The 24,037-nt window shown below is 36.3% G+C and overlaps 2 protein-coding genes across 14 annotated transcripts in view; both read right to left on the reverse strand.

Annotated features, from left to right (window-relative positions):
- LOC147833384 (glutathione S-transferase kappa 1) overlaps positions 1-9,582 on the reverse strand; it is a 14,206-nt gene extending 4,624 nt beyond the window's left edge. Inside the window, exons 1-4 of one of the 7 annotated variants that reach the window (XM_087287318.1) lie at positions 5,512-5,807; positions 5,354-5,390; positions 4,756-4,872; positions 124-195 (exon numbers count right to left, since the gene is read on the reverse strand). In XM_087287318.1, coding sequence (XP_087143444.1) covers positions 124-195 — 72 coding nt within the window. In that variant the 5' untranslated portion in view covers positions 4,756-4,872; positions 5,354-5,390; positions 5,512-5,807. The other 6 variants (XM_087287316.1, XM_087287312.1, XM_087287313.1 and 3 more) reach the window with 6 other exon arrangements.
- gstk4 (glutathione S-transferase kappa 4) lies at positions 9,481-23,998 on the reverse strand. 7 transcript variants are annotated; one of them, XM_087286228.1, is made up of 10 exons: positions 23,602-23,998; positions 22,754-23,026; positions 21,233-21,304; positions 20,980-21,061; positions 20,686-20,802; positions 20,135-20,280; positions 19,869-19,985; positions 19,694-19,787; positions 15,821-15,966; positions 14,477-15,663 (listed from the first exon to the last, which is right to left on the reverse strand). In XM_087286228.1, the coding sequence occupies exons 3-9, from the start codon at positions 21,302-21,304 to the stop codon at positions 15,869-15,871; spliced, it is 726 nt and encodes a 241-aa protein (XP_087142354.1). In that variant the 5' UTR covers positions 22,754-23,026; positions 23,602-23,998; the 3' UTR covers positions 14,477-15,663; positions 15,821-15,868.
- Positions 23,999-24,037: the final 39 nt, after the last annotated feature.

The following is a 24,037-nucleotide window of genomic DNA, read 5'->3' on the forward strand; positions in this document are numbered from 1 at the left end:
TAGCAATGATTAAATTTATACTATTCTGTAGTTCAAATGGTAGAGTATTAAAATGTTAAAATAAACTGATCAAAAGTGCACCTTGAATGCAATGTATGGTTAAAGCCAGAAAACACTACGCACCTCAAATGCCAGCCAGGAGTAAGGAGAGGAAATATCATAGAACAACTTGATCACCTTTCCAGAACTGATCATCTGTAATAAATAAGCACATTTTAACATTTGATGAGAAGCTGAATTTCACAATGACGTCACCAAAACTATTTATACAATTATAATTTATAGTATGGAAGAAAGAGTCAATAAAGATAGACAATGTGTAACATCATATTCATCAAAAGACGGTTTATGTGCAAGTAACCGCACCGGTCCGAGCAGGGAGCGAGCCGGCATGGGTGACAAGCTCCGAGGATGCTAAAGATTGCAGAACAACGTCTGTCGCTGGATCCGAGGACTGAGATTTACGCGATCACCAGCTGGCTTCCGTTACATAAGGGCAAATATAGATGACTAAAACCTCATTTACTCATTTTACTCATACTTTTTATCATTTATAATGTCCAAAGCATTGATATTAATATTAAATGCTACTTTTCTGCCTTTATTAGCCTTTTTCTCGCCTGTTTACTGGGTTAAAAATCTTACATTATTCCATCTCCACCTGCTGGTGAAAGCTAGAGCAGCTGGCGATCTTCAATCTGCAATCTATTGCTTTTCCTGCAGTTCCCGGATGTAATGTTGAATTTTATCAGTCAAATTTGATCCACTGAATTTATGGAAGTGAATATTTGAACTGAAATAAAATGAACTGAAAATTACCTTTTGAATATTATACACCCTATTTTTAAAGGGTATTGAATATTTTGTAAGTAAAATCTGAAAATTGAATATGAATTATTAAATTTTCAAGTATGAAAACGTGTTTAAAATATTTTTCGTTTAAATATTCACAGCTTAAATAAACAGATATGTTAAATTTCAGGACCTAAAAATACAAACCCTGGAATTCAAGTCATTAAAATGCAAGAACTTGTTAATACGGTGTATTATTTTTTTCAGTTTGTGATATTCAACAAGCTTTTTAATTTAAGACTTTTGGCATTGATTTTGTTCCATAGATACTTAGACAAGTTAGTTTGGGTCGTAGCCTATCCACTTGTTAAGTGTAACGTCACGCAAAGCGGCTTCCGGGTCCAAGCGCTATATTAAACTGTACCAAAATAAGTTATCAAAAAAATTGATTCGGGGCTATTTAATTTCATATGGAAAAACAAACCTCACTATTTAAATACAAATATTTTATGTAATTCATATAATCAAGAAGGCTGCAAGATTTTGATAATTCCAATACAATTTTTAAACTGAATTGGATTAAACATTATATTAAACATAAAAATGTAATTTAGTATATATTCCCAAACCTTATTTTTTGAAAAAGTCGGTGGTATAGAGTTTCTTTTAAAGTGTGACTTTGATATTAATTAACTCCCCATTCAGTTATCTAATTTTCATAGGCAGGCTATTATTATATATATATTTCCTAGAAGTTTGATTCATTATCCTGCAACTTTTAAACAAGTACTTTTGGAATAACCAATTTGAGAATATCAATTGGAACTTGATCTGACTTTATAACAACAAATATTGTGCCACTAATAAAGTCAGTGAAATATATTTTAAAGTTATACATAAAATATATACAACCAACCATTTTCTCAAGAGATATAATCTGAATCTTGTGTTTTTTGCAAATTAGATGTTGAGACTGTGATGCATTTCTTTTTTTGATTGTATGTATGTTAAATATTTTTTGGTTTGATGTTGAATGTCTATTTTAATATAATGAGTGGTCATAGAATTAATATAAAAAAAGAGACATCATTTTATGCACATAAAAAAAGATAACAATAAGAATCGCCTGTTTATGTTAAATCTTTTGATACTATTAGACAAATTTCATATACACAAGTGTAAATGGATGAAGAGGATTCTAACATCTTCCATTTCAAGGCTGATTATAAAATCGTAAAGCGACCAGAACAGTGAATATAAAAACTTCTCTATGGTAATTGTCTTGTTCTTTAAATTATTTATTTATTTATTTATTTATTTATTTTTTATTTTATTTATTTATTTATTTTTTTGTTATTTTTCTAGATGTTATGCAAAATGTGAATATTCTATTGTAATATTTGTTATGAATTTGATTGGAAATGTTCAGTAAGTACAATACTTTTTTTTTAAACTTATGCTAATGGGAAGTCATATGTCCTCATTTAGTATCATAGAATTGATCCTGTACTAAACATAAATGGAGTAGATGGTTTTTAGTAAAAAAAAAAAAAATGTACAAACAAAGTTATTAGATTATAATTTTTTTAAAACAGCTTTAAAGCCTAGAGGTACATTTGTTTGGAATCTTTGTTTTGAAGATATTTATTTGGAAAAAAGCTTGGTTGCTTCCTTTTCGTTTCTGCATAGGTAATAAACATAGGGAACTACATTAAAAAATATTTCATAACATTTATGTTAGCAATGATACATTGTTTACATTTATGCAGACTGATGGAAACTGCTCGTTCTGTTTGGATCATCCAGAGTCTCTGGTTCATCTTTTTTATGAATGTCAACATTCAAAGTTTTGGGAAGACATATCATTGTATGTCCAAAATAAAATCAGGTTTTCGATGTAATTTGACCCCAAAAGATGTAATTTATTTTTTCTTCTTTTGTGCAATTTATAATGAATCTTTGGATTTTATATGGTACATTTCATATTGATAAATGTAGATTGAATAATTCTAAACCTAGATTAAAGGTTTCTAGATTTTAATTTATATATAGACTCGCTCCAGTATATTAATAGTAAAAGTGTCAAGATACAATTAAAGCTGCAAAAGAGTTATATTGAATAGTAAACTTGCTGTCAATCGGGTATAGGGTGAATAATCCCTTATTATAATAGTTATATTTTCATTGTAAGGGTTTCTATTTTGAGGTTGTCTTTTTATTTATTTTATGCCATTTATTTTTTTAGCTTATTTATGTTATTAGTTACGTTTGTATTATTTGGATGTCATGTTTAAATTGTATAATTGCTGTTGTTAAAAAAAAGCACTTTATCAAACGTAACGTTTGCAAAGTGGTGTAATACTTTCGAAAATCACGATCGTAATATAGAGTTGAAGTCAGAATTATTAGCAACCCCCCTCCCCTTCTTCTTCTTTTTTTTTTTTTACTTTTTTAAATATTTCCCAAATGATGTTTCACAGAGCAAGGAAATTTACTCAGTATGTCTCATAATATATTTTTTCATCAAGAGAAAGTCTTATTTCATTTATTTCAGCTAGAATAAAAGCCGTTTTTAAAAAAAATTAAAAAACAAACAAACATTTTAGAGTCAAAATTATTAGCCCCTTTAAGCTACATTTTATTTCAATAGTCTACAGAGCAAACCATCGTTATACAATAACTTGCCAAATAACCCTAATCTGCCTTGTTAACCTAATTAACCTAGTTAAACCTTTAAATGTCACTTTTGTATAAGTGTCTTGAAAAATATCTTGACAAATATTATTTAGTGTCATCATGGCAAAGATAAACTTAATTAGTTATTAGACATGATCAGTTATTAAAACTATTATGTTTAGAAATGGGTTGAAAAAATTTTCTTTCTGTTAAACAGAAATTGGGGGAAAAAAATAAACAGGGGCGCTCATAATTCTGACTTCAACTGTATATATCCATGCCTAATATCCGATGGCCAGAAAGTGATTATTTATGTATAAATTGTTACAATATTGGTATTTGTGATGCAGAAGTCCAAAGTTGTGTAGACCATGATTTTATAGAAAATGTAATTTAATGTGTGATATGACTAAAAAGTGGCCATAAATGAATATTTTCTCTATTTAAATGAGTAGCAGCTTGGACCCGGAAACAGTATTTCACACGTCACGACTTAAATCCGGCAATTACTGAGGATAATGATTACATGTTCGACATATAGCAAAGTTTATCTATAGTATTTGCCTATGGCATGCTGGCATTGCATTTAAAACTGGTTAAAATGGTTCAGAAATTTGACTAAACAATTCATTTTTTAACTGAACAGATCCAAGTGCATCTCTTCTTGAGTCATCAATTTACTGTTTCGAAAGATCCACTGAATTTATTAAGTGATTTACATGGAATCAAAATCAGGAGATCCTCTGAGCTTGAGTGCCTGTGATTATTGGCATGAAATGTACATTTTCTAATGCTGCAATTTTAGGATTTATTGTTGTAAATCATAATCATATTTTCTGTCATGATGAGCTGTTGTTTGTGAACTAAATCTACTATAAGGTCGAGATGCAAGCCCAAATGTATAGAGTGTTCAGAAATGTTGACTTTACTCTTCCCTAATAAACATAAACACAAAACTAGAATGGTTACATGTCATTCTTTTCATTTGCCTTGTGCTACTTTTTTTTAATATTGTATGTTTTTATTTGTCAGCACATTTTCTTAAATATACACTATGTGGTATAATTAGTTATTTTCATTTGTTTTTACTCTTGAACTGTCATTATTGTTAGTAGTTACCAGTGTATGACAAGTTTTGATAATAAAGTTCTATCCTTTATTTATTTATTTATATATTTATTTATTTATTTATTTTGTAATTGAAAAATCAAGTACTTTTGTACGAGTGAAATTTGAAAGAGCGTCTACATAATTATACTGGATAAATATTTAGTAAGGGTAACCTACTTCGTCCTTTACTGGCAGACATCCAAAACGCTGCTGTGTGCAGCTGACAACTTGAGAGGAGCTTATAGAATTCCCAACACAAATACCTGCTGCCAAGAAATGAGATTCAGATGCATGCTGTATTGAGAATTAATAGTCAACATTATGATATGAAAAACCTGATATTAGAACAATTAGTAATATTTTTCCAAGGTATGATTTAATGTTTTGAAAGTGGCATGACCCCACCACATGTCTGACACTGTAAATGCATGTTTCTTATTTTATTTCTTACTTTTTTTATCATTTTCATCAAGAGGAAATCATAAGAGCATTATACTAATAGTACATTTTAAATTCAGTGAACCACAAAAGTAAAATTTTGAATCTTGCAAATTTAAAGAAATATCCTGTATAAACTCTGCAAACATTTTCTAAAAGCTGTTGCTGTACACCCCTCACAAATCTAAGCTATAAATTTATATTTTTAATAGGAAGCCATACAATATTATATTTGTGCATATACATTAGTTTAGTCAGTACTGAAGCCAAATCTGCAGCTTATCTAACAAAATAACTTATACACATATACTAGGATGTTACTTGACATGCACTTGACCTGAAATAGCAGTTACTTGAAGCTGTCTTTTAACCTTCTGTTCAGGAGAGGAAAGAAAAACATTACTGATGCTGCAATTCCCTACAAGATGCATTTAGTAATAATCGTGTTTGCATTGTGTCATTTAAATGTCTTGTTATTGCATGTCTTTAACTTACCCTGCTGCTCTGTTGTGCTTTTCTGATTTGGATGTGATGTCTGTATTATGGTGCACTGCCACCGCCGACTACACTGTAAAGCCCCAATGTATGCTTGATTTATATAGAGTCCAGCTATATTTATCTTCAACGTGACACTGAATGACTTCAGAAAAAGCAACTTCCAAACACTTGAATACATTTTTTTCTAGGCCTACTGGCCTAGCTTGCTGCCTAGCTATCCAGTCTGCTAACATAAAAGGCATAAAGAACCACAGTTTGCAGTTTGAAGATCCGTCCCTTCTGTCCATTATTCTGTTTTTGTAAAACTGTGAAACACAAAATAAATCTATTTTTAATCTCACATGAGTCAGTAAGATATTTTTCCGTGCATCAGGCAGGAGTGGGCGTAGCCAGCAGGGGAGAAGGTCAGTTAGCTCACAAAATGAGACACAAACCGTGAGGAGAGGCATGAGTTTATAGTTTACAAAGTTAAAATGCAAAGAAATGAACAGTGATTTAATGCCCTGCTACATTTGTTATTCATAATTTCATAAACAGAAAACCACAATTTATATCATTATAAAGATGTGTGTTCATGTAAACACTATAAATGAGGACTTCTCCCTCAATCCCCGTATCCAGCAGACTCAGTGCAGCAGGTCTCCTGACCTGTTCATTTTAACCATTAACCCTGCTGGTAATCTGGAGGATTTAGGCAAACACAGCAGCATGGCGATGTGTCTGAATGTGAACGAACTCCTGATAAAAGACAACATCCGCCATTCTCTAATTCTCGTGCTGCTCTCCCTACAAAAAAGCTAGCAGCACACACACAGCTTTGCTGTATGATCGGCCCTGACAAGATCGCGGGGGAAAACATGCAACAAACCCCGTGGATCATGGAAACAAACGCATATGAGCCTTCATGAACGGCTAAATACTGTGCCGTGGTTTCCGTGTCTCTCAGCTCGGGCTTGACACTGGCAGGTCTCATGAATAATTAAGCAGCCGGCTCTTCTCATAGGATAAGAAAACTCTGCTATGAATAATAATGAGAAACCGACGCGTCATCATTGCACTTGCAGTTCTGCGCTACGTCGCTGATTTTGATCCAGCCCCAAAAATCATTTTAAACCCCGAAGCTGAAATTAGCTGACAAAAGCTCAAAAATATCCAGTTTCCCCCCACAATTAAAGCCTTCAGGTGCTAACAATAGCCCCTTTCACACAGTGATACCGGTAAATATCTGGAAAATTTCCGGAACGACTTTACCGGTATATTCAAAAAAGCGCTGTTCACACAGGCGAGGACGTTACGGAAATTTTCCAGAAAAGAGCATTCACACATCCATTCCAAAATACCGGTAAATTCTGACATCATTCACCACAAATGAGCTTTAAACGGCTGCGCTTGTATTTGTAAACATTTGACTAAATTACAAACTCTGTGGATGATCAATATTGTAAACAACTTTCGCAGGATCACTTTCGCATGTCGAGATGTTCATGTGCGTGTGCAAGCGCTCACAGGCTGTTTCACAGGCACACGCAAAGCTTGAAGGTAAACAAACAATGGCTTATTATAAGCATCTCATCGATGATTATTTACACAGTTGGCATTAAGAAGAACATATAAACGTGATCTGACTAACTTCTAGCAGCTAAATGTGTCTGGAAAAATATTCAAAGGCTTTTATTCTCACAAACCGCGCGGACGTAAATGCGCCTGACTGTTGTGATTGGCTAAAGTAGACGTCTCACGTCAGCACGTTCTAGACGTGCACGCGCTTATTACGGCAATCTTCCTTCTGCATTCACACAGCGCAGCATTCCGGCAAATTGCCGGTAATGTTACAACTTCTCTTTCCGGAAAATAGCCAGAACGAATTTACCGGTATTTTCAAAAAGGACCTGTTAACACATACAACCGGCAATTTTCCGGAAAGGTCTGTATGTGTGAAAGGGGCTATTGTCTTAACTGATGCTCAACACACACCAGGGGCGGACTGGGACTAAAAATCTGCCCTGGCCACACCAGCCCACATTACGACACCAACACAGCCCCATCCACGGACACGCACATTCACTACTTATATTGTTGTACAGATGGTGACATAATGTAAGAAGTACCATATTTTACGCAGCTGATGTCCTCCAAGCTGCAACCCATCATTGGGAAACCCCTATACACACAAATTCACATACGTGAAGTTTATTCATAAACAAATTTCGAGAGGATCACGTGCTTATGATTGTTCACAGCTGTTCCAACTTTAGCTAATGACTGATTATCCTATCAGACGATCCTTAACTCACTATAAATAACCAGACTTTTTTCATCTAAATATCTTCGTCTTGAAGAAACCTCCCCACCCAACCCTACTTTCCCTCCTTTCAAACGGGCGTCACGGTGGCCAGCGATTAGCGCTGTTGCCTCACAGCAGGAATGCCCCTGGTTTAATTCCTTTCCAAACCAGATGGCATTTCTGTGGGCACTTCTGTTTGCTCGTTCTCCCCGTGGTCACGTGGGTTTTCCCCGGGTCCTCCGGTTTCCTCCCACAGTTCAAAAACAAGCACTCTAAACAATTAATCAAAATACATTAGCTAAACTCTGAGTACACCTTTCAGCATACATATCCGACACTTAGCTACAACAAGCAAGAAGGGGAGTCATCGAGATCTACCTAAGCTCAAACTCCCCTCTCGCCTTGCAACGGGAGGGAGCCCAGGGCTCGAGGATCTTATAAGCTCAGGGCTCTCTCCCGGGACAGCACGCCAAACTAGATTTACTATCAATCATCAGCTAAGTGTGAACTCTTGAAATGCACTATGGCCAATTAGGCCTACCCAATTCGACTATAGCACATGTGTTTGGACTTGTGAGGGAAACCGGGAGGAAACCCATGCGAACATGCAAACTCCACACAGAAACACCAGCTAACCAGCCGAGGTACAAACCATCGACCTTCTTGCTGTCAACAGTGTCCTTTCCAGTCTATTTCAGTTAATGTTATGCATTTGGCAGCGTCTGATTTTAGAGCAATTTTTTTGCGTTTTCTTGGCTTTTCGGCACCGCCTTTTCTTTTTTTTTTTAACGGTCCATCTCTGACAATTAGCTTGTGTTGCACTTACTGTTTGTTTGACATTCTTGCCAGATTTTGATTACGTCCATGTAACCTCTGATTGGGTCTGCCCATCTCGAAACCAGTCAACCATTACCGATTGGGCCAACGCTTAACATTTATTATTATTATTATTATTACTATCATCATCATCATCATCATCATCATAATATTCACATCTTGCAAGAGAAAAACATGTAAAAACAATACATATTAAAAAAACGTTATTTAAAAAATAGCATACCGGCCTACATTTTAAAAAAATGGTCCGGCCCTTCTGGCATTTGCCAGAATTGCTAGATGGCCAGTCTGCCCCTGACACACACACATCTGTTAATATAAAAAAAAAGTTCTCCAGGGTGTCCTGAACCTTTAATCATTGGATGGCGCTGGAAGACAATACAGATTACTGACAATGAACAAAGAACTTTAAAGCATTACACGGACCCATACCCGATTGCCATTTCTTATACTGTTTTCCTATATCTGTTTTCAAATCTCAAATGTACTTATGGTCTAAAACCATGACAATGATGAACATATTAGATAGCAGTTACTTAAATTGTAATGATATTAAAAAAAATCTTTTTATTGTATTTTTGATCAAGTAAATGCACCAGTTCTCTCCCGCAACACAAAATAAAAAGAGCTATACTGGACAGCAAGGGTTTTTTTATACTCTAAAATTACTTAGGAATTTAAGAATTAAAATATGCTATAGGACACTAATCTAATAAGAAAAAAATGGTGGGAAAACAAAAGCACTGCAAAAACCGGTGGAGAAAAAAAATCACTGTAAGGAGTATTTATTCTAATACACTACAAAGACATTTTGGATAGAAAGAAGAAAATTAAAGTGCACTGACTTTATACTTAATGGCTTCACTTCTTTGATTGTCTTTGATTGCCTGAGATGTGGCGAGGGTCAGCAATTCATCCACCTCACTGGCTGTAAGACCTGCCTTTAATCCTGCCTGTGAAAAACAAAAAGAAAAGACATCATGTAATGTAATGTAATGTAAAGTTACACTTACGGCCACTTTATTAGGTTCACTTATACGTTTTATCAACGGTTCAGGCTGGTGGTGTAAGGGGGATATTTGTGGGGGATATTTTCTTGGCACACTTTGGGCCCATTGGTACCTAATGAGCATCGTGTCAACACCATCCCTTCGCCAAATGTCCATCTCTTTATGACCACAGTGTATCATCTTCTGTTGGCTATTTCCAGCATGATAACGCATCACGGCATAAAGCATGAATCATATTGGACTGTTTTCTTGAACATGACAATGAGTTCACTGTAATCAAATGGCCTCCACAGTCACCAGATTTCAATCCAATAGAGCACCTTTGGAATGTGGTAGAACGAGAGATTCGCATCATGTATGTGCATGCAACTGTGTGATGCTATCTCAATATGGACCAAGGAATATATCCAGCACCTTGTTGAATCTATGCCACGAAGGATTAAGGCAGTTCTAAACTCAAAGGTGGGTCTAACCCATTACTTGTAAGGTGTAATTAGGAGGGGTCAATCCCCTCCAAACCCCCCTGTAATTCGCACCCTGAGTATACACTTTTTAGTGTTTACACTTTATGATGGGGTTCTTCACACAAGGAATATCATTTTTGGACTGTGGAATATTACGAAACGTCGTTCGAATGAAATTAACCATGAAAAGGGAAGCTTTTTACTGAAATTGTGTGATAAATTGCTTGGGTACAGTTGAAGTCAGAACTCTTAGCCCCCTGAATTATTAGCGCCCCTGTTTATTTATTTTTTCCCCCAATTTCTGTTTAACGGATTGATTGTTGATTGTTTCAACACATTTCTAAACATAATTGTTTTAAAAACTCATTTCTAATAACCGATTTATTATATCTTTGCCATGATGACAGTAAATATTATTTGACTATATGTTTTTCAAGACACTTCTATAAAGCTTAAAGTAACATTTAAAGGCTTATCTAGGTTAATCAGGGTAACTAGGCAGGTTAGGGTAATAAGGCAAGTTATTGTATATCAATGGTTTGTTCTGTAGACTATTGAAAAAATAGCTAATAAAAAAAGGGGCTAATAATATTGTCCCAAAAATGTTTTTTTTAAAACTGCTTTTATTCTAGCCGAAACAAAACAAATAAGACTTTCTCCTGATGAAAAAATGTTATCAGACATACTATGAAAATTTCCCTGCTCTGTTAAACATAATTTGGGAAATTTTTTTTTTTAAAAATTAAAAATTAAAAGGGGGGCTAATAATTCTGACTTCAACTGTATGTATTATTTAGATTGCGTTAATCAATCATCAACCGGTTTGTAGATGACATGATCATAAAATAAATTAAAGCCTCTTAATTCCTCTGAATCTGAGACTGTATCTCTGCAATTCTTAAACATACTGACACCCAACTTAAAGTGTATCATTGTCACCTTTAGACTGACCACATCACATAAACTTGGTTACAGTGTCACCTATTGGCCAAGAGTTATATATCATTCATCATTATTAATAATGAAACTTACAAAATTGGTAATAACTTTTGGTAGTAAATGCTTATTTTGACAAAATTTGTCTCAATTTTTCATTGCGTCATGCTGACAAAGACAACAATTTTGCCATAATCTGCCAAAATTTGTTTGCCATATTGATTTTGTCTAGATTACACTTTTAATGGTTATTTGTCTCCACCCTGCTAAACTGTGCTTAATCTTAACTTCGTCTCTTCATCTAAACACACTACTTGGCCATCAAAAGATACAAGATATTATTTTGTTACCTATTCTACTCTGTGACCAACAGTAAGAGTTAACATTTTAGACTTGAATGTGTGTGAATTTGAATATGTTTATTTGGTTGTAGGTTGCTTAAATACAAAGTTTGAAAGAGTAGTGTCACACTCTTGGCTTGGTAGGGTGAGGCCCAAATCATTTCTCCCCTGAAAGACAAAGGAAAGAATGAGTGGACAATTAGAGCCTTTGACCAAAGATTTCTATATCCTACAGTTAGGTAGACATTTATTGTTTAAAACATCATCAGGAAAACTGCCCAGGTAGCAAAGAATTCTGGTCCAGATTTGGCATCAAGCTGGCACAGCAGGCATTCGTCCGCACTGGCATACAACATGTGGGCCTAACATAACCCAGGTTTGGCCGAGGTGGCACCATTTTAGAGGTGGCACTCAAGACTTGGGCCAGTCAAATGTAGTATTTTGCCCAAATGTTAAAAATGTATATGTGGACCACTTAAGTTTGGCCTATCTTGACCCACTTTTAAAATACATTTAAATAATTTTTAATTAAAGAAAAAATTCTATCAATCAGGTCGCTTTAAGAAAAAGCACAGCCATAAAGCAAAATGCTTGATAAGTTTAGAAAAAACATTGCAGTCGTGACACACCAACACATCAGGTCCAGTTCAGGCCCAGTTATGGGTTATTAACTTGGCTGAGACTTGGCCCAGATATGGTCCATGTTTGCCTCTTGTATGGAAGCCAGACTTGGTCCAATCATGTACCGTAATTCACTGCAGCATGTGGGCCAAGCAAATGCTTATGGTGTGGGCCAGAGAAATATTGCTATGGGGGTGGGTAAGTAAAAGATGAAAAACTAATACAAAAAAAACAAATAAATAAAACAAACAAAAAACAAAATAATTAGCAAGCTAAGTGTACAGCGTCTCATCAAGTGCAGTGTGGATTTAGCCCAATCCCAAATAGCACACTTCATTTACGCAAGGGTCCAGTTGATTCAGTACTGTAATTTGTTTTCAAGGACCATGATAGGAGGCCATGATGGACAGAGGCTATTGGGCAGATTTGGCCAGGATGCAGGGGCTAAACCCCTACTTTTTTTCGAAGGACATCCTTGGATTTTTAATGACCACAGAGAGTCAGGACCTCGGTTTAATGTCTCATCCAAAAGACGGCAGTCAGTCAGACACATCACACTTTAGTATTCAGCCTAAAGTGCCATTTAAAGAGTTATATGTATGTTAAAGAAGTGTATGTTAATGTATGTTAAAGAAAAATGAGGAAAGCCATTGGACAACAGTGGTTTGTTCTGTACAAAATAATTCTTAAGGGGTTAATTATATTGACATGCTTATCAGGCCTATATAAACTGCTTTTACTCCAGCCAGACTAACATAAATAGCCTGAGACTTTCTCCAGAATAAAAACGTGAACATTTTCTTGGTCTATTAATCATAAATTTTGACTTCACATGAGTGTGTGTGTGTGTGTGTGTGTGTGTGTGTGTGTGTGTGTGTGTGTGTGTGTGTGTGTGCGCGTGTGTGTGTGTGTGTGTATGAGTGTTTGTGTTTACTCCATACCTCTTTCACTTCTTGGAAGAAAATACAAAAAGATGAGGCAAAATGGCAAAACAGTCTGATTACCTTTGTTTGGATGCATGCAAATATGAATGTTGCTATTTTTTGTTGGAATAATTTTCATGGAATAACGCCACATGAAAATTACAATTTACTAAAAAAATCACACAAACATTAAAAAAAGTGAAAATGACAACAAACAGGAATTTAAATTAAGAGAGAAATAAAAAAGAGCACATGCACATCCTAATTATTTATTTGTAACATTTTGTTATATTAGATATGTGTTTACAAAGGTGTGTTTTGTCTTTGTTTGCATGTAAATCTAAATTAATAAACATATGTTATGGTCTTTGTCTTTTTTTTTAGTTATCTACAAAAATACAAAAAAGGTATACAACAAAGCCAGGTAAAAACCATAGTAAAAAATAGTAGATAGAGAATAAAGTGTAATTTGTCAGTATCATCCGATAAGCATTTAGCTGAATCGTCAGGCAGTCATTTCCCATCATGCTTTTGGTAAAGTGCGATGTGAAGTGTGATGCCATGTTCTAACATCTGTGTATGTATGATGGAGCGTTTGTTTTGATTTGTTGCTTATTTGTAATTTGTGGCTTTGTGCCAACAGGTGTCTGTTCACAGGGGTTTTATAATTAGTGGCGGCCGAGTCTAACGATTTTACTAAACTTACATTAGCTGTCCCCACTTGGCACCAGAGGGCCAAGACTGTAGCCCATGTGTTGGTTACAGAATGGTTTATAAGTTTGGTGTTCCAGTGTGGACATTCAGATCAAGGACGTAATTTTGAGTCCCTACTGATGCAGCAGTTTTGTTTACTTTGCGGCATTAAGTCTCCAACCCAAACTCATTCTAAAAACGTAGTCCCGCGGACATTTATGGAGACCGCAATTTATGTAGCCGGAGGTACATTTTTTTCAGCGATTGCTACGGGGCGATGTGATGCTGTTCCTCTTCGTGCTCGCCCGCTGGCCGCTTACCTCCGTGTGAAGGGCTTTCCCACAACAACCAGTTTGTCCAGTTAGCTCATCTTGTACGCCGGCCGAGTGGAGGCGTGGAGAGGAGCTGACCACGATGATCGGGTTCAAGTCCGGGGAAGAGCGATTCCAGAAATCAGGTAAGACAAAAAAAAGAATCCAAAAAATAAAGTGAATGAGTTCATAACAGGGTGAGAATGTGGTGAAATCCGAAAACGTGGTCAAAATCAGATGAGGGCTTTTCTTTTTCTGGACGGCTTTTGTAAATCGTTACTTGGGTTTAAGGAAGCAAGCCAGCACGCGGGTCAATTGGTAAAACCGGTTGGGTTCAAGGAAGGAAGAGGAGGGTGGGTCGGCTAATTGGCCGGTCGCCCAGTCAATCATTAAGCCAGTCGGACAGACGGTCATTCGACAGTGGCCTCCGGTGGGTTAACACGAGAACAGCACGTGTGCCAATGGCGCTCGAGAGAGACGTTCAAGATGCGACAAAGCGCACACAGCGGATTTGCGAAAACAAAAACTGCACAAATACGTACCTCCCGGGACGTATTTCGTGGTCTCCAGAAGCATCTGCGGGACTACGTTTTCAGAATGAGCCTGGGTTGGAAGTCTCGGACAACACCATTTCATCCAGCTGGTAATGGTCAGTGTGTGCACTTCAATAGGACCCTGCATAACCTCTTATGTACTCTCCCGCCTTCTAAGAAAAGAGATTGGGTATCTTGTCTTCCAGGCTACTGGTGAGTCACCACACTTCTTTATGTTCGGTCAGGAACCATGACTTGCAGTGGATTTTTTGTTGGGCCGAGTCTCAGAGCCAGTGGCAACAGCATGAGTGGGTTGTAGAACATCAGGCAAGGCTGTGGACTGCTTTCAAGGGTGCACAAGATCATTTGAGACTAACTGCAGATTGGTGGAAGGAGTGTTTTGATTTGCAAGTGTGAAATTTGCCTCTCAAAATTGGACAGCTTGTTTACCTTTTTGAATGTAGATTAAAGGTCAGAAGATTCAAGATATGTGAAGTTTGGTGATTTAAAGGGTCATAGAAGTGCCCAAGGAAGGAGGCTCTAAATATACTATTGCACCAGTACATGATGAGGGTAAGATTAAATGGGTTTATTGTTCACTAATTGAGGCTCAGGTTCGATACTGTGTTAAGTATTTTGTAGTTTTACTGCAACACAACTGAAGTAATACAATACATCTAACTCCATTACATCTACTGCAACACAACTGAAGTACTACAATACAACCAACTGCTGTACATCTACTGCAATACAACTGAAGAGCTGTTTTCAACTGCCGAAACAAACTTAAAATGAACATTATTTTGTCCGGATTTTGTTCTAAACAATGTGATTTCGCTTCATTCTTTGTTTTAAGTATATGAGGGCCTTTAAAAGAAATTGTTAAGATTTAGAGTCCCATCTGGTATTGGGGTTTGGTTTTTAGGAAATACTCCATAAGCTCAAGTTTGTAAGAACCGAAGACCTCAGCCTTCCTGTTACACACAATAAATGGAAAACCGAAGCTCTACAAAAATTGTGTTAGTATGTTTTATTAACACAAATAAATTTTGGAGGGAAAGACAAAGGGTGCAGAGATGCAAGCAAACAACATAGACTTTATACTCCAGGGCTTCATTTGTGATACTTGTCAGCTTATCTTTGATTTGCTGAGATTCAGCAAGGGTTAATCCTGAGAAACCAGCCTTTATTTTTACCTGTGAAATTCAAAAGGATTTTTAAGAACAAAAGAGTATATTTTATTGTCTTTATTATAAGTTTAGCATATGTCAGTGCTAAAGCATATTTTGGAATATCCACGTATGTAATTGTACTTTAATGTTGATTTAATTTGTAATCATGAGTGTAGCATACCTCTGTGAGTGATGTAGGCTGGACTATGTCCTAATGAGTCCTCCACATTCATTTCCAGAGCTCTCTAGACACCTTCTCCACAAGATCACCACCATCTCTATTCTTCTCTGCTACTGCTGTCACAAAATGCATCAGAATCACAGGGTCTAAGGTGGCAAAGAGAAAATGGAGAATACATCACTCACTCTCTTTCGGCTTATTCCCTACTTTATCAGGGATCGCCACAGCGGAATGAACAGCCAATTACTTTTGTAATTGTTTTACATAGATGCCCTTTCAGCCGCAAGCCAGTATTGAGAGTACAACCCTCAGTTCTGGGAAACACCCAAACAGTCTTCTCATTCTTGTTACTTTGTCTTTGTAGAGGAAACCAGAGCACCCGGAGGAAAACCATGGCCTCCTGGTTGAGCCAGAACTTAAATCAGCAACTTTGTTTCTGTTAGTCAACCATGCTAAAAACTGAGCAACAGTGCTGCTCCAAAATACATTACATTACATTAAAAGAATATAAAAATCATTATCCTCTTCCTAAAATTACAGGAATTTTCCAGGAGAAATAACAAAACGGGAGGGAGGTGGAAGATGGGTGTGAAATACGAAGACTCCAGGGAAAAACAAGATTGTTGGCAGGCATGGTCAGGACATTCTGTCCCAGGCTAAACCACGGCCGTGTTCTTTTAGCAGGCTCTACATCCAGTCATTTGTAACTGATCCAGGATGCAGCAGCAAGAGTGGTTTTAATGAGCCGAAAAGAACACACTGTTCACCCCCCGCATAATCTGAATTGCTACTGGATCCATTTGCTGCTGAGTCTTCTGTAACTGAGGGGATGCTGGAGTATCCATGTGCAGTATTTATTAAACAGAGAATGGTTAGACAGGCAAAGGTCGATCACAGGAGCAAATGCCTACATACAGGTGATACAAAAATATGTGGTCAAAACAGGTAAATGGTCTGGACAAAACAACGGAAACAATAAAACAAAGCAAAGGGTCAAAAACACGGCAAGACAAGAAAAGGCTTTATGGTGTTACAATAACAAGATCGCAATCGTGGATCGCTGGTGATCGTGACTTATAGGGAAAACCAAAAACAGGTCAAATGTGCACCTTCAACTCAATGTAAATAAAGATTAAGGGTAAAATTTAAAGTTAATATCTTCCACATCGATTATCGATTATGTTGTCTGCTACATTGGCAACTTTAAGAACTAAAAGAGCTCTGAAATGAGACACAGCTGTTCACAGCGAGTGAGCAGCATTAGTTTTAAGTTCAAATATATAATCATTTAAACAAATAATACGGCTTGCACAAAAGCAAGAGAGAAGTCTGACAGGAAATTGCAGATCACCTCAATGGGCTATGTAGCAATATATTATAAAATATGGGCAATTATTTAGGCCTATTAACATGAAATTAAGTAATTGTCATAATACTTAGAAATTGTGCTTGACCGTGTGCATGAGAGAGAGAATATGCGCTTGCTGCCAATTGTTGTTTGCAAAAAATAATTTTAATCCATTGCAGGCTCCCTGTAACATACAAAATGTGCTAAATACAAGCCCATTAGGTTTAAAATAAACAAAGAGCCGTGCACGCACAAGCGGCGGGATTTTTAATCTGCTCCTGAAACTGCTGCAAATACCTGCTTTCTCTTTGACACTTGAAGTGAGGCTACTGCTTGGCCCGGATCCATCTCCCGATCATTCCACTCAGGGTTTACAGCTTTAAAGTCATTATTTAAGAAATGTAGTCTTTATATCAGTCAGTGCTTTCTTCTCCCCATGTTGGCTTGGGTTTCCTCCGGGTGCTCCAGTTTCCCCCATCACTCCAAAGACATGTGGTATAGGTGAATTGAATAGGCTAAATTGTCCGTATGAGTGTGTATGACTGTATGGATGTCTAAAAAAAAAAAAAAAAAAAACAAGATCAGTCCAAATATTTGTACACCCAAATGAATATGTTGGGGGTAAATATTAAATAATAAATAAAATTAAAAAAAAAAAAAAATATATATATATATATATATATATATATATATATATATATATATATATATATATATATATATATATATATATATATATATATATATATAGATGTAAAAAATGTTTTACTTTTTTTTTCTTTTTTTTAATGAAACCAATTTTCTTTAGGAGGTTTAGACATACAGGCATCACTCGACTCACTTAATGTGCATGAAATACACTGTTAATGATTTATGACAAAAAGAAATCGTCAACTTAATGGCATAAAATTTTAAATATGTTTATTTAGAGGTTGTTTCAAATATACAGTATGGAGGTGCAGCGTCACACTGTGGGTTTGGTAGGGTGAGGCCCCAACCATTTCTCCCCTGAAAGACAAAAGAAAGAATGGGTGGAAAATTTAAGCCTTTGACCAAAGATTTTTGTATCCTACAGTTAATGGTTTTACTTGTTATATATTTAAATGGTTTAAAACATCATCAGAAAAACTGGGTTAGGAAAAAATTGGGTTTTGGCCCAATCCCACAAGGCACATTTAAGCAAATTATCACAATGTAATCATTTGGTTCCAGCCAAGTACGCTTGACCAGAATTCTTATGTGAAGAAAGCTTAATTCTTCAGTAGTGATGTTGTCATCTATTACAGTATTTTAACCCATAGTCTTTGGGACAACACCAGACGCCAGTAATTAGTTACAAACAAAGGATATGGCACTGTTAAACCTACCAGTAGAGAATCTGGAATACACAAGATGTAGTTGATGCCATACAAAAGCATCTTAAAAAAGGCTGGTCTTTTGTTTGGTTCATGTCTATCAGATTCCAATGGGCTATACAACTGAATGTTACAGATATGGATTGCACAAGGTAAGATAAGGTAAGGTAAGACTAAAAATACAGTTGATTTCATCTAAGATGCAATCACAATAAAAATGCATAAGACTAAATATACATGCAATTGTTCAATGTGCAAGTCTGTGGACTCTAGTAAAGTTCTGCTTGTGTGCATCAATTTTTTTTTTTTTTAACTGCATCGCTTTCCTCACAAGCATTGATTTGGGGTTTGCCTAGAGATTCAGGGATTATCAATCTTAAATAATTCACTGATAAATAAAGTAAATTCTAACTCAAACTACACTGCAAAAAATGCTTTTCTTACTTTTTTGTCTAGTTTTGAGTCCAAATATCTCACAATTCTTAAATCAAGAAGAATTTTCTACACAAGCAAAACATATTGCCTTGTTTTCAGCAATAATATGCCAAAATGAAGTAAGTTTTTGCTTAAAACAAGCAAAATAATCTGCCAATGGGGTAAGCAAAATAATCTTGTTTTTCCTTTTGACATAAGATTATTTTGCTTACCCCATTGGCAGATTATTTTGCTTGTTTTAAGTAAAAACTTACTTCATTTTGGCATATTATTGCTGAAAACAAGACAATATGTTTTGCTTGTCTAAAAATTCTTCTTGATTTAAGAATTGTGAGATATTTGGACTAGAAACAAGACAAAAAAATCTAAGTAAGAAAAGCATTTTTTGCAGTGTAATACAGGATTTTTACTGGGGCATCTGATGCCAGTGCTCTGAGCAGACTTCTACCATATATTCAAAGTGATATTACATCACAGAAGTGCTCAATAAATTAAGGCCTTGATGTATATCTCAAATGGAGTTCTTACTCTTTGTTTGAGAGCAATAAGAAGTTTGAAATGGCTGAGTGACAGTATTCTGTTTTCAAACACTCCACACTGCTTGCATGCACACCCATAATCACAGCAGTGATGGCAGCTGTGAGAGAAGACTATAAATAAATGCATTTATTGCTTTTATTGGTGCATTTTAGAACAATGGAGAGTCTGTGGATATTAGATAATTTTAAGTCTTACCAAGGAAATACGCCATAAGCTCAAATTTATCTGACCCGAAGAAGACCTCAGCCTTCCCATCAACCTGAACCACAATGAATGGTAAACCAAAGCACTACAGAGGGGAAAATTGTGTTAGTATGTTTTATTAACACTAATTTTGCTAACCCCAGACATGCAAGCAACCCCCACTGACCTTATACTCCAGGGCTTCATTTGTGATACTTGTCAGCTTGTCTTTAATTTGCTGAGATTTAGCAAGGATCAGAATGTCTTCCACCTCAGTGGCTGAGAAACCAGCCTTGATTCCCACCTGTAAAAATCAGAAGGATTTTACAAAACAAAATAGTTTATATTATTGAATTTGTTATAGGTTTAGTATATGTCAGTACTAAAATAGATTTTGGAATATCCACACGCCTAATCTTGATTTAATTTGTAATCATCATGAGCATAGCATACCTCTGTGAGTGAAGCAGGCTGGACTATGTCCTGATGAGTGCTCCACATTCGTTTCCAGAGCTCCCTAGACACCTTCTCCACCAGATCGCCACCATCTTTATCCTTCTCTGCTACAGCGGTCACAAAATGCATCGGAATCAGAGAGTCTAATTCGGCAAAGAGAAAAAGGAGAATATAAGAAATGTGTGCATCGATGGATTTGCTCTTCAGTGTTTGTACTCTCAGCAGCGAGTAAACCACACTGAACTGAACTGAATTTAAACTCTGAAAACTCTACTGACACGGTTTCAATTCACTATAATCTACTCTGGCACAATCTACATTGTAAAAGTGCTATAGAAATAAAGATCAGTTGGAAACCAGCAACCCAGTGCGCCATCATTTTCCTCCCAGCAGAACCAGAAAATATTGAGGTGAATGGTGATAGTAACTGCAGATATGATTTAAGCAAAAAACAAACAGATGGGTTACGTTTTTGAAATTACATGTCTAAATAGGATAAAACCCTTTCTCAACAATAAAAAATGCATTACAAATATTCTCTGAGAGACCTGTTTTGCTTAGATTTTCAGGTTGATGCATTGGAACCCCAAAGTACTGAGACAGCAGCGTCAGATCTGAAGTCATGTACAAGAGCTTTCTAGGGTTTAATCCAGGGTGCTGGTTCCCTATGAAAAGAACAAACTTAATAAGCTTTTCCCAAATAGTGAAAATGTACATTATAATTAATATATGTATTTTGTACATTTGTGAAATAAGGAGAATAATCCTAAATTAGTTACATTTACTGTCTGGGATTTTTATATTTTGTAGTGTACAGATTGGAATGAGGTTATTTTCATTACCTGAGCCATACATGACGCCTGCTAAATGTGCCGGTTTCAATTTGAGTTCCATGTTCCAAACATTTTTATAACGACACAGCACCTTAACAAAAAACAATTACAAACATACAAAATGGCAAATATCTAATTTAAAGGTTTCTGTAGATCAAACGGTAGAGTATGAAAATGCTGTGGGTTAGATTACAAAGAAAAGCACTGATCAAAAGTGCACCTTCAATGCAATGTAAGGTTAAAGCCAGAAAATACTATGCACCTCAAATGCCAGCCAGGAGTAAGGAGAGGAAATATCATAGAACAACTTGATCACCTTTCCAGAACTGATCATCTGTAATAAATAAGCACATTTTAACATTTGATGAGAAGCTGAATTTCACAATGACATCACCAAAACTGTTGAACCATATTTTTTTTTTCTGGAAATATGCGTTTTTAATTTGTGCATACAAAAACACACAAAAAATGCCCAAACATTTTGGTATGAGACATAAAATTTTCAGGCATGTGAGGACAAAAAAGAAAATACAATAATTTTTTTGTTTGTTTTTATTTTATCCGTTTAAATGTTTTGCAGTAGTCAGTCAAGTAATATTTAATAGGTTTATACTTAGGCTATGGCGCTATTTCTCTGACAAATGTGAAAGCAGTATTGCAAGTCAAGAGCGCATTCATGTAATACAAGCGAGCGAATCTGTTTGCTCACGCACTAATTTTCTCTGTTTGTGAACAGAGCTCTCAAATATAGGCTACCCTGCAATCCTTTATTGACAGACATCCAAAACAATGTGCTTGACTAAATGCTCTTGTAACTTGTCTTTTCATGTCTTCATGTGTTGGTATTTATCAGCTGACAACTTGTGAAGAGCTTAAGCTTCTCCGCACACAAACACCTGCTGCCAAGATATAAGTATACGATGAATTGTTGAGCATTAATAGTCATTATTATAAGAGAAGGCAACGCCGTGGCACAGTAGGTAGTGCTATCGCCACACAGCAAAAAGGTTGCTGGGTCGATCCTCGGCTCAATTGGCGTTTCTGTGTGGAGTTTGCATGTTCTCCCCGCGTTCGCGTGGGTTTCTCCGGTTGCCCCGGTTTCCCCCACAGTCCAAAGACATGCGGTACAGGTGAATTGGGTAGGCTAAATTCTCTGTAGTGTGTGTGGATGTTTTACAGAGATGGGTTGCGGCTGGAAGGGCATCCGCTGCGTAAAAATGTGCTGGATAAGTTGGCGGTTCATTCCTCTGTGGCGACCCCGGATTAATAAAGGGACTAAGCCGACAAGAAAACGAATAAATGAATGATAAGAAAAACCTGATAAAATTATTAGAACAATTATTAATATTTTGCCAAGGTATGATTTAATGTTTTGAAGGTGGCATGACCCCACCACCTGTCTGACACTGTAAATGCACGTTTCTCGTTTTATTTCTTTTTTTATCATATTCATCAAGAGGAAATCATGAGAGCATTATACTAATAGCACATTTTAAATTCAGCAAAACAGAGAAACACAAAGTGGAAGCTTGCAAATTTAAAGAAATATCAAGTATATATATATATATATATATATATATATATATATATATATATATATATATATATATATATATATATATATATCAATTCTGCAAACATTTTCTAAAAGCTGCAGCAGTTAAAAGTAAAACGTAAAAAGTTTTTTTTTTTTTGTAAACAGTGTCGAATATTTTGCATTTAATAATAATTATGTTTGCATTGTGGTATTTAAATGTCTTGTTATTGGATGTCTTTAACTTACCCTGCTGCTCTGTTGTGCTTTTCTGATTTGGGTGTAATGCCTGTTTTATGGCGCAATGTCACCGCCGACTACTGTAAAGCCACAATGCTAGGTTTTAAATAGTCCAGCCAGGGCCGTGCAGAGACCCTTCGAAGGGTATGTGCTTAAAGTGCAAACTGAGGGAGGGGGTGGGCTGATGACCGATCGCGAATTGAAGATTAAAGACGACCGGGGTGTTGGAGGTTGGGGGGGGGGGGGGGGGGGGTGTTGGTGATGAAGAAGTGAAGGGACACTCTGCACAGATCAGGGCCGGAGTGGGACTCTTTCAGCCCTGGAGTTTCAAGCCTCAGACCGGCCCACCTCAGTTCACCACTGACTATATTAAAATAAGGTTATTTCCAATTCAGTTTCTAATTACACTATCACGTCTTTTTTTGAGAAAACAGCTCTTTTAGAACTTTTAAATGTTCAACAACCCTTACAATATTATGTCTTAACAATAAAAATTTAAATAAAAAAAAGTTGTTAATCAACCAAGGACCGAACTCAGGTTAGCCGCGTCATAATCTAACGTACTAACCACTGTACCTCAACAGCTGTACGATGGATGGTGTCTCATCTAGTTATATCATCATTAACCTGCAGGCTGCATCCTGCTCACGAGGCTACGAGAAAATAGATAAAAAGAGCAGAGCTGCGGTAAAATAATGAATAAGAAGGCTGTGGTCAAGTAAATAAATAAATTATTTTTAAAAAGTGTGACTGCTGAGAGCAACAGATTCTGGAACTAGGGACACCGGCCCTCGCGGCCAAAAAACGAACCGGCCCACCGGGAATTCTCCCGGTCCTCCCGATTAGCCAATCCGGGCCTGGCACAGATTGAGCCCTACCTGTAGACGTGTCTGAATCCAGTCATATTTATATTCAATGACACTGGAGACTAGAGATATGACTCCTGAAAAAGCTTCCAAAAACAATTGAAATACTTTTGTAGGCTTACTGGCCTTGCTCGCTGCTATCCAGTCAGCAACACATAAAAGGCATAAAGAACCACAGTTTGCTGTTTGAAGATCCGTCCCTTCTGTCCATTATTCTATTTTTGTAAAAATGTGAAACACAAATACATCTCTTTTAATCTCACATAAGTCTTGTGCAGTGGTTTATCGTCACAAAGTAAAGTTATTTAGATTAATTTAGCCAACATCAATGAGCCATAACATCTAAATGCCTCGACTCTGCCAAACTGACTAAAATGAAACTGAAGCTTCTGGTTTTATTCCGCTACCAACTTTAACCATCAGGTGG

This window comes from Danio rerio, chromosome 16, assembly GCF_052040795.2.
Source record: "Danio rerio strain M-AB ecotype USA chromosome 16, GRCz13ab, whole genome shotgun sequence".
In the NCBI taxonomy this organism is placed as follows: Eukaryota; Metazoa; Chordata; class Actinopteri; order Cypriniformes; family Danionidae; genus Danio; species Danio rerio.

Bases quoted from the DNA above. Each gene is read 5' to 3' on its own strand.
- gstk4 (XM_087286230.1), bottom strand. From the start codon at position 21,304: ATGATCAGTTCTGGAAAGGTGATCAAGTTGTTCTATGATATTTCCTCT. The intron at 21,062-21,232 runs GTGCATAGTATT...TTTTTTGTTAAG, and splicing joins ACTCCTGGCTGGCATTTGAG to GTGCTGTGTCGTTATAAAAA. The intron at 20,281-20,685 runs GTCTCTCAGAGA...TTGCCGAATTAG, and splicing joins TGAAAATCTAAGCAAAACAG to ACTCTCTGATTCCGATGCAT.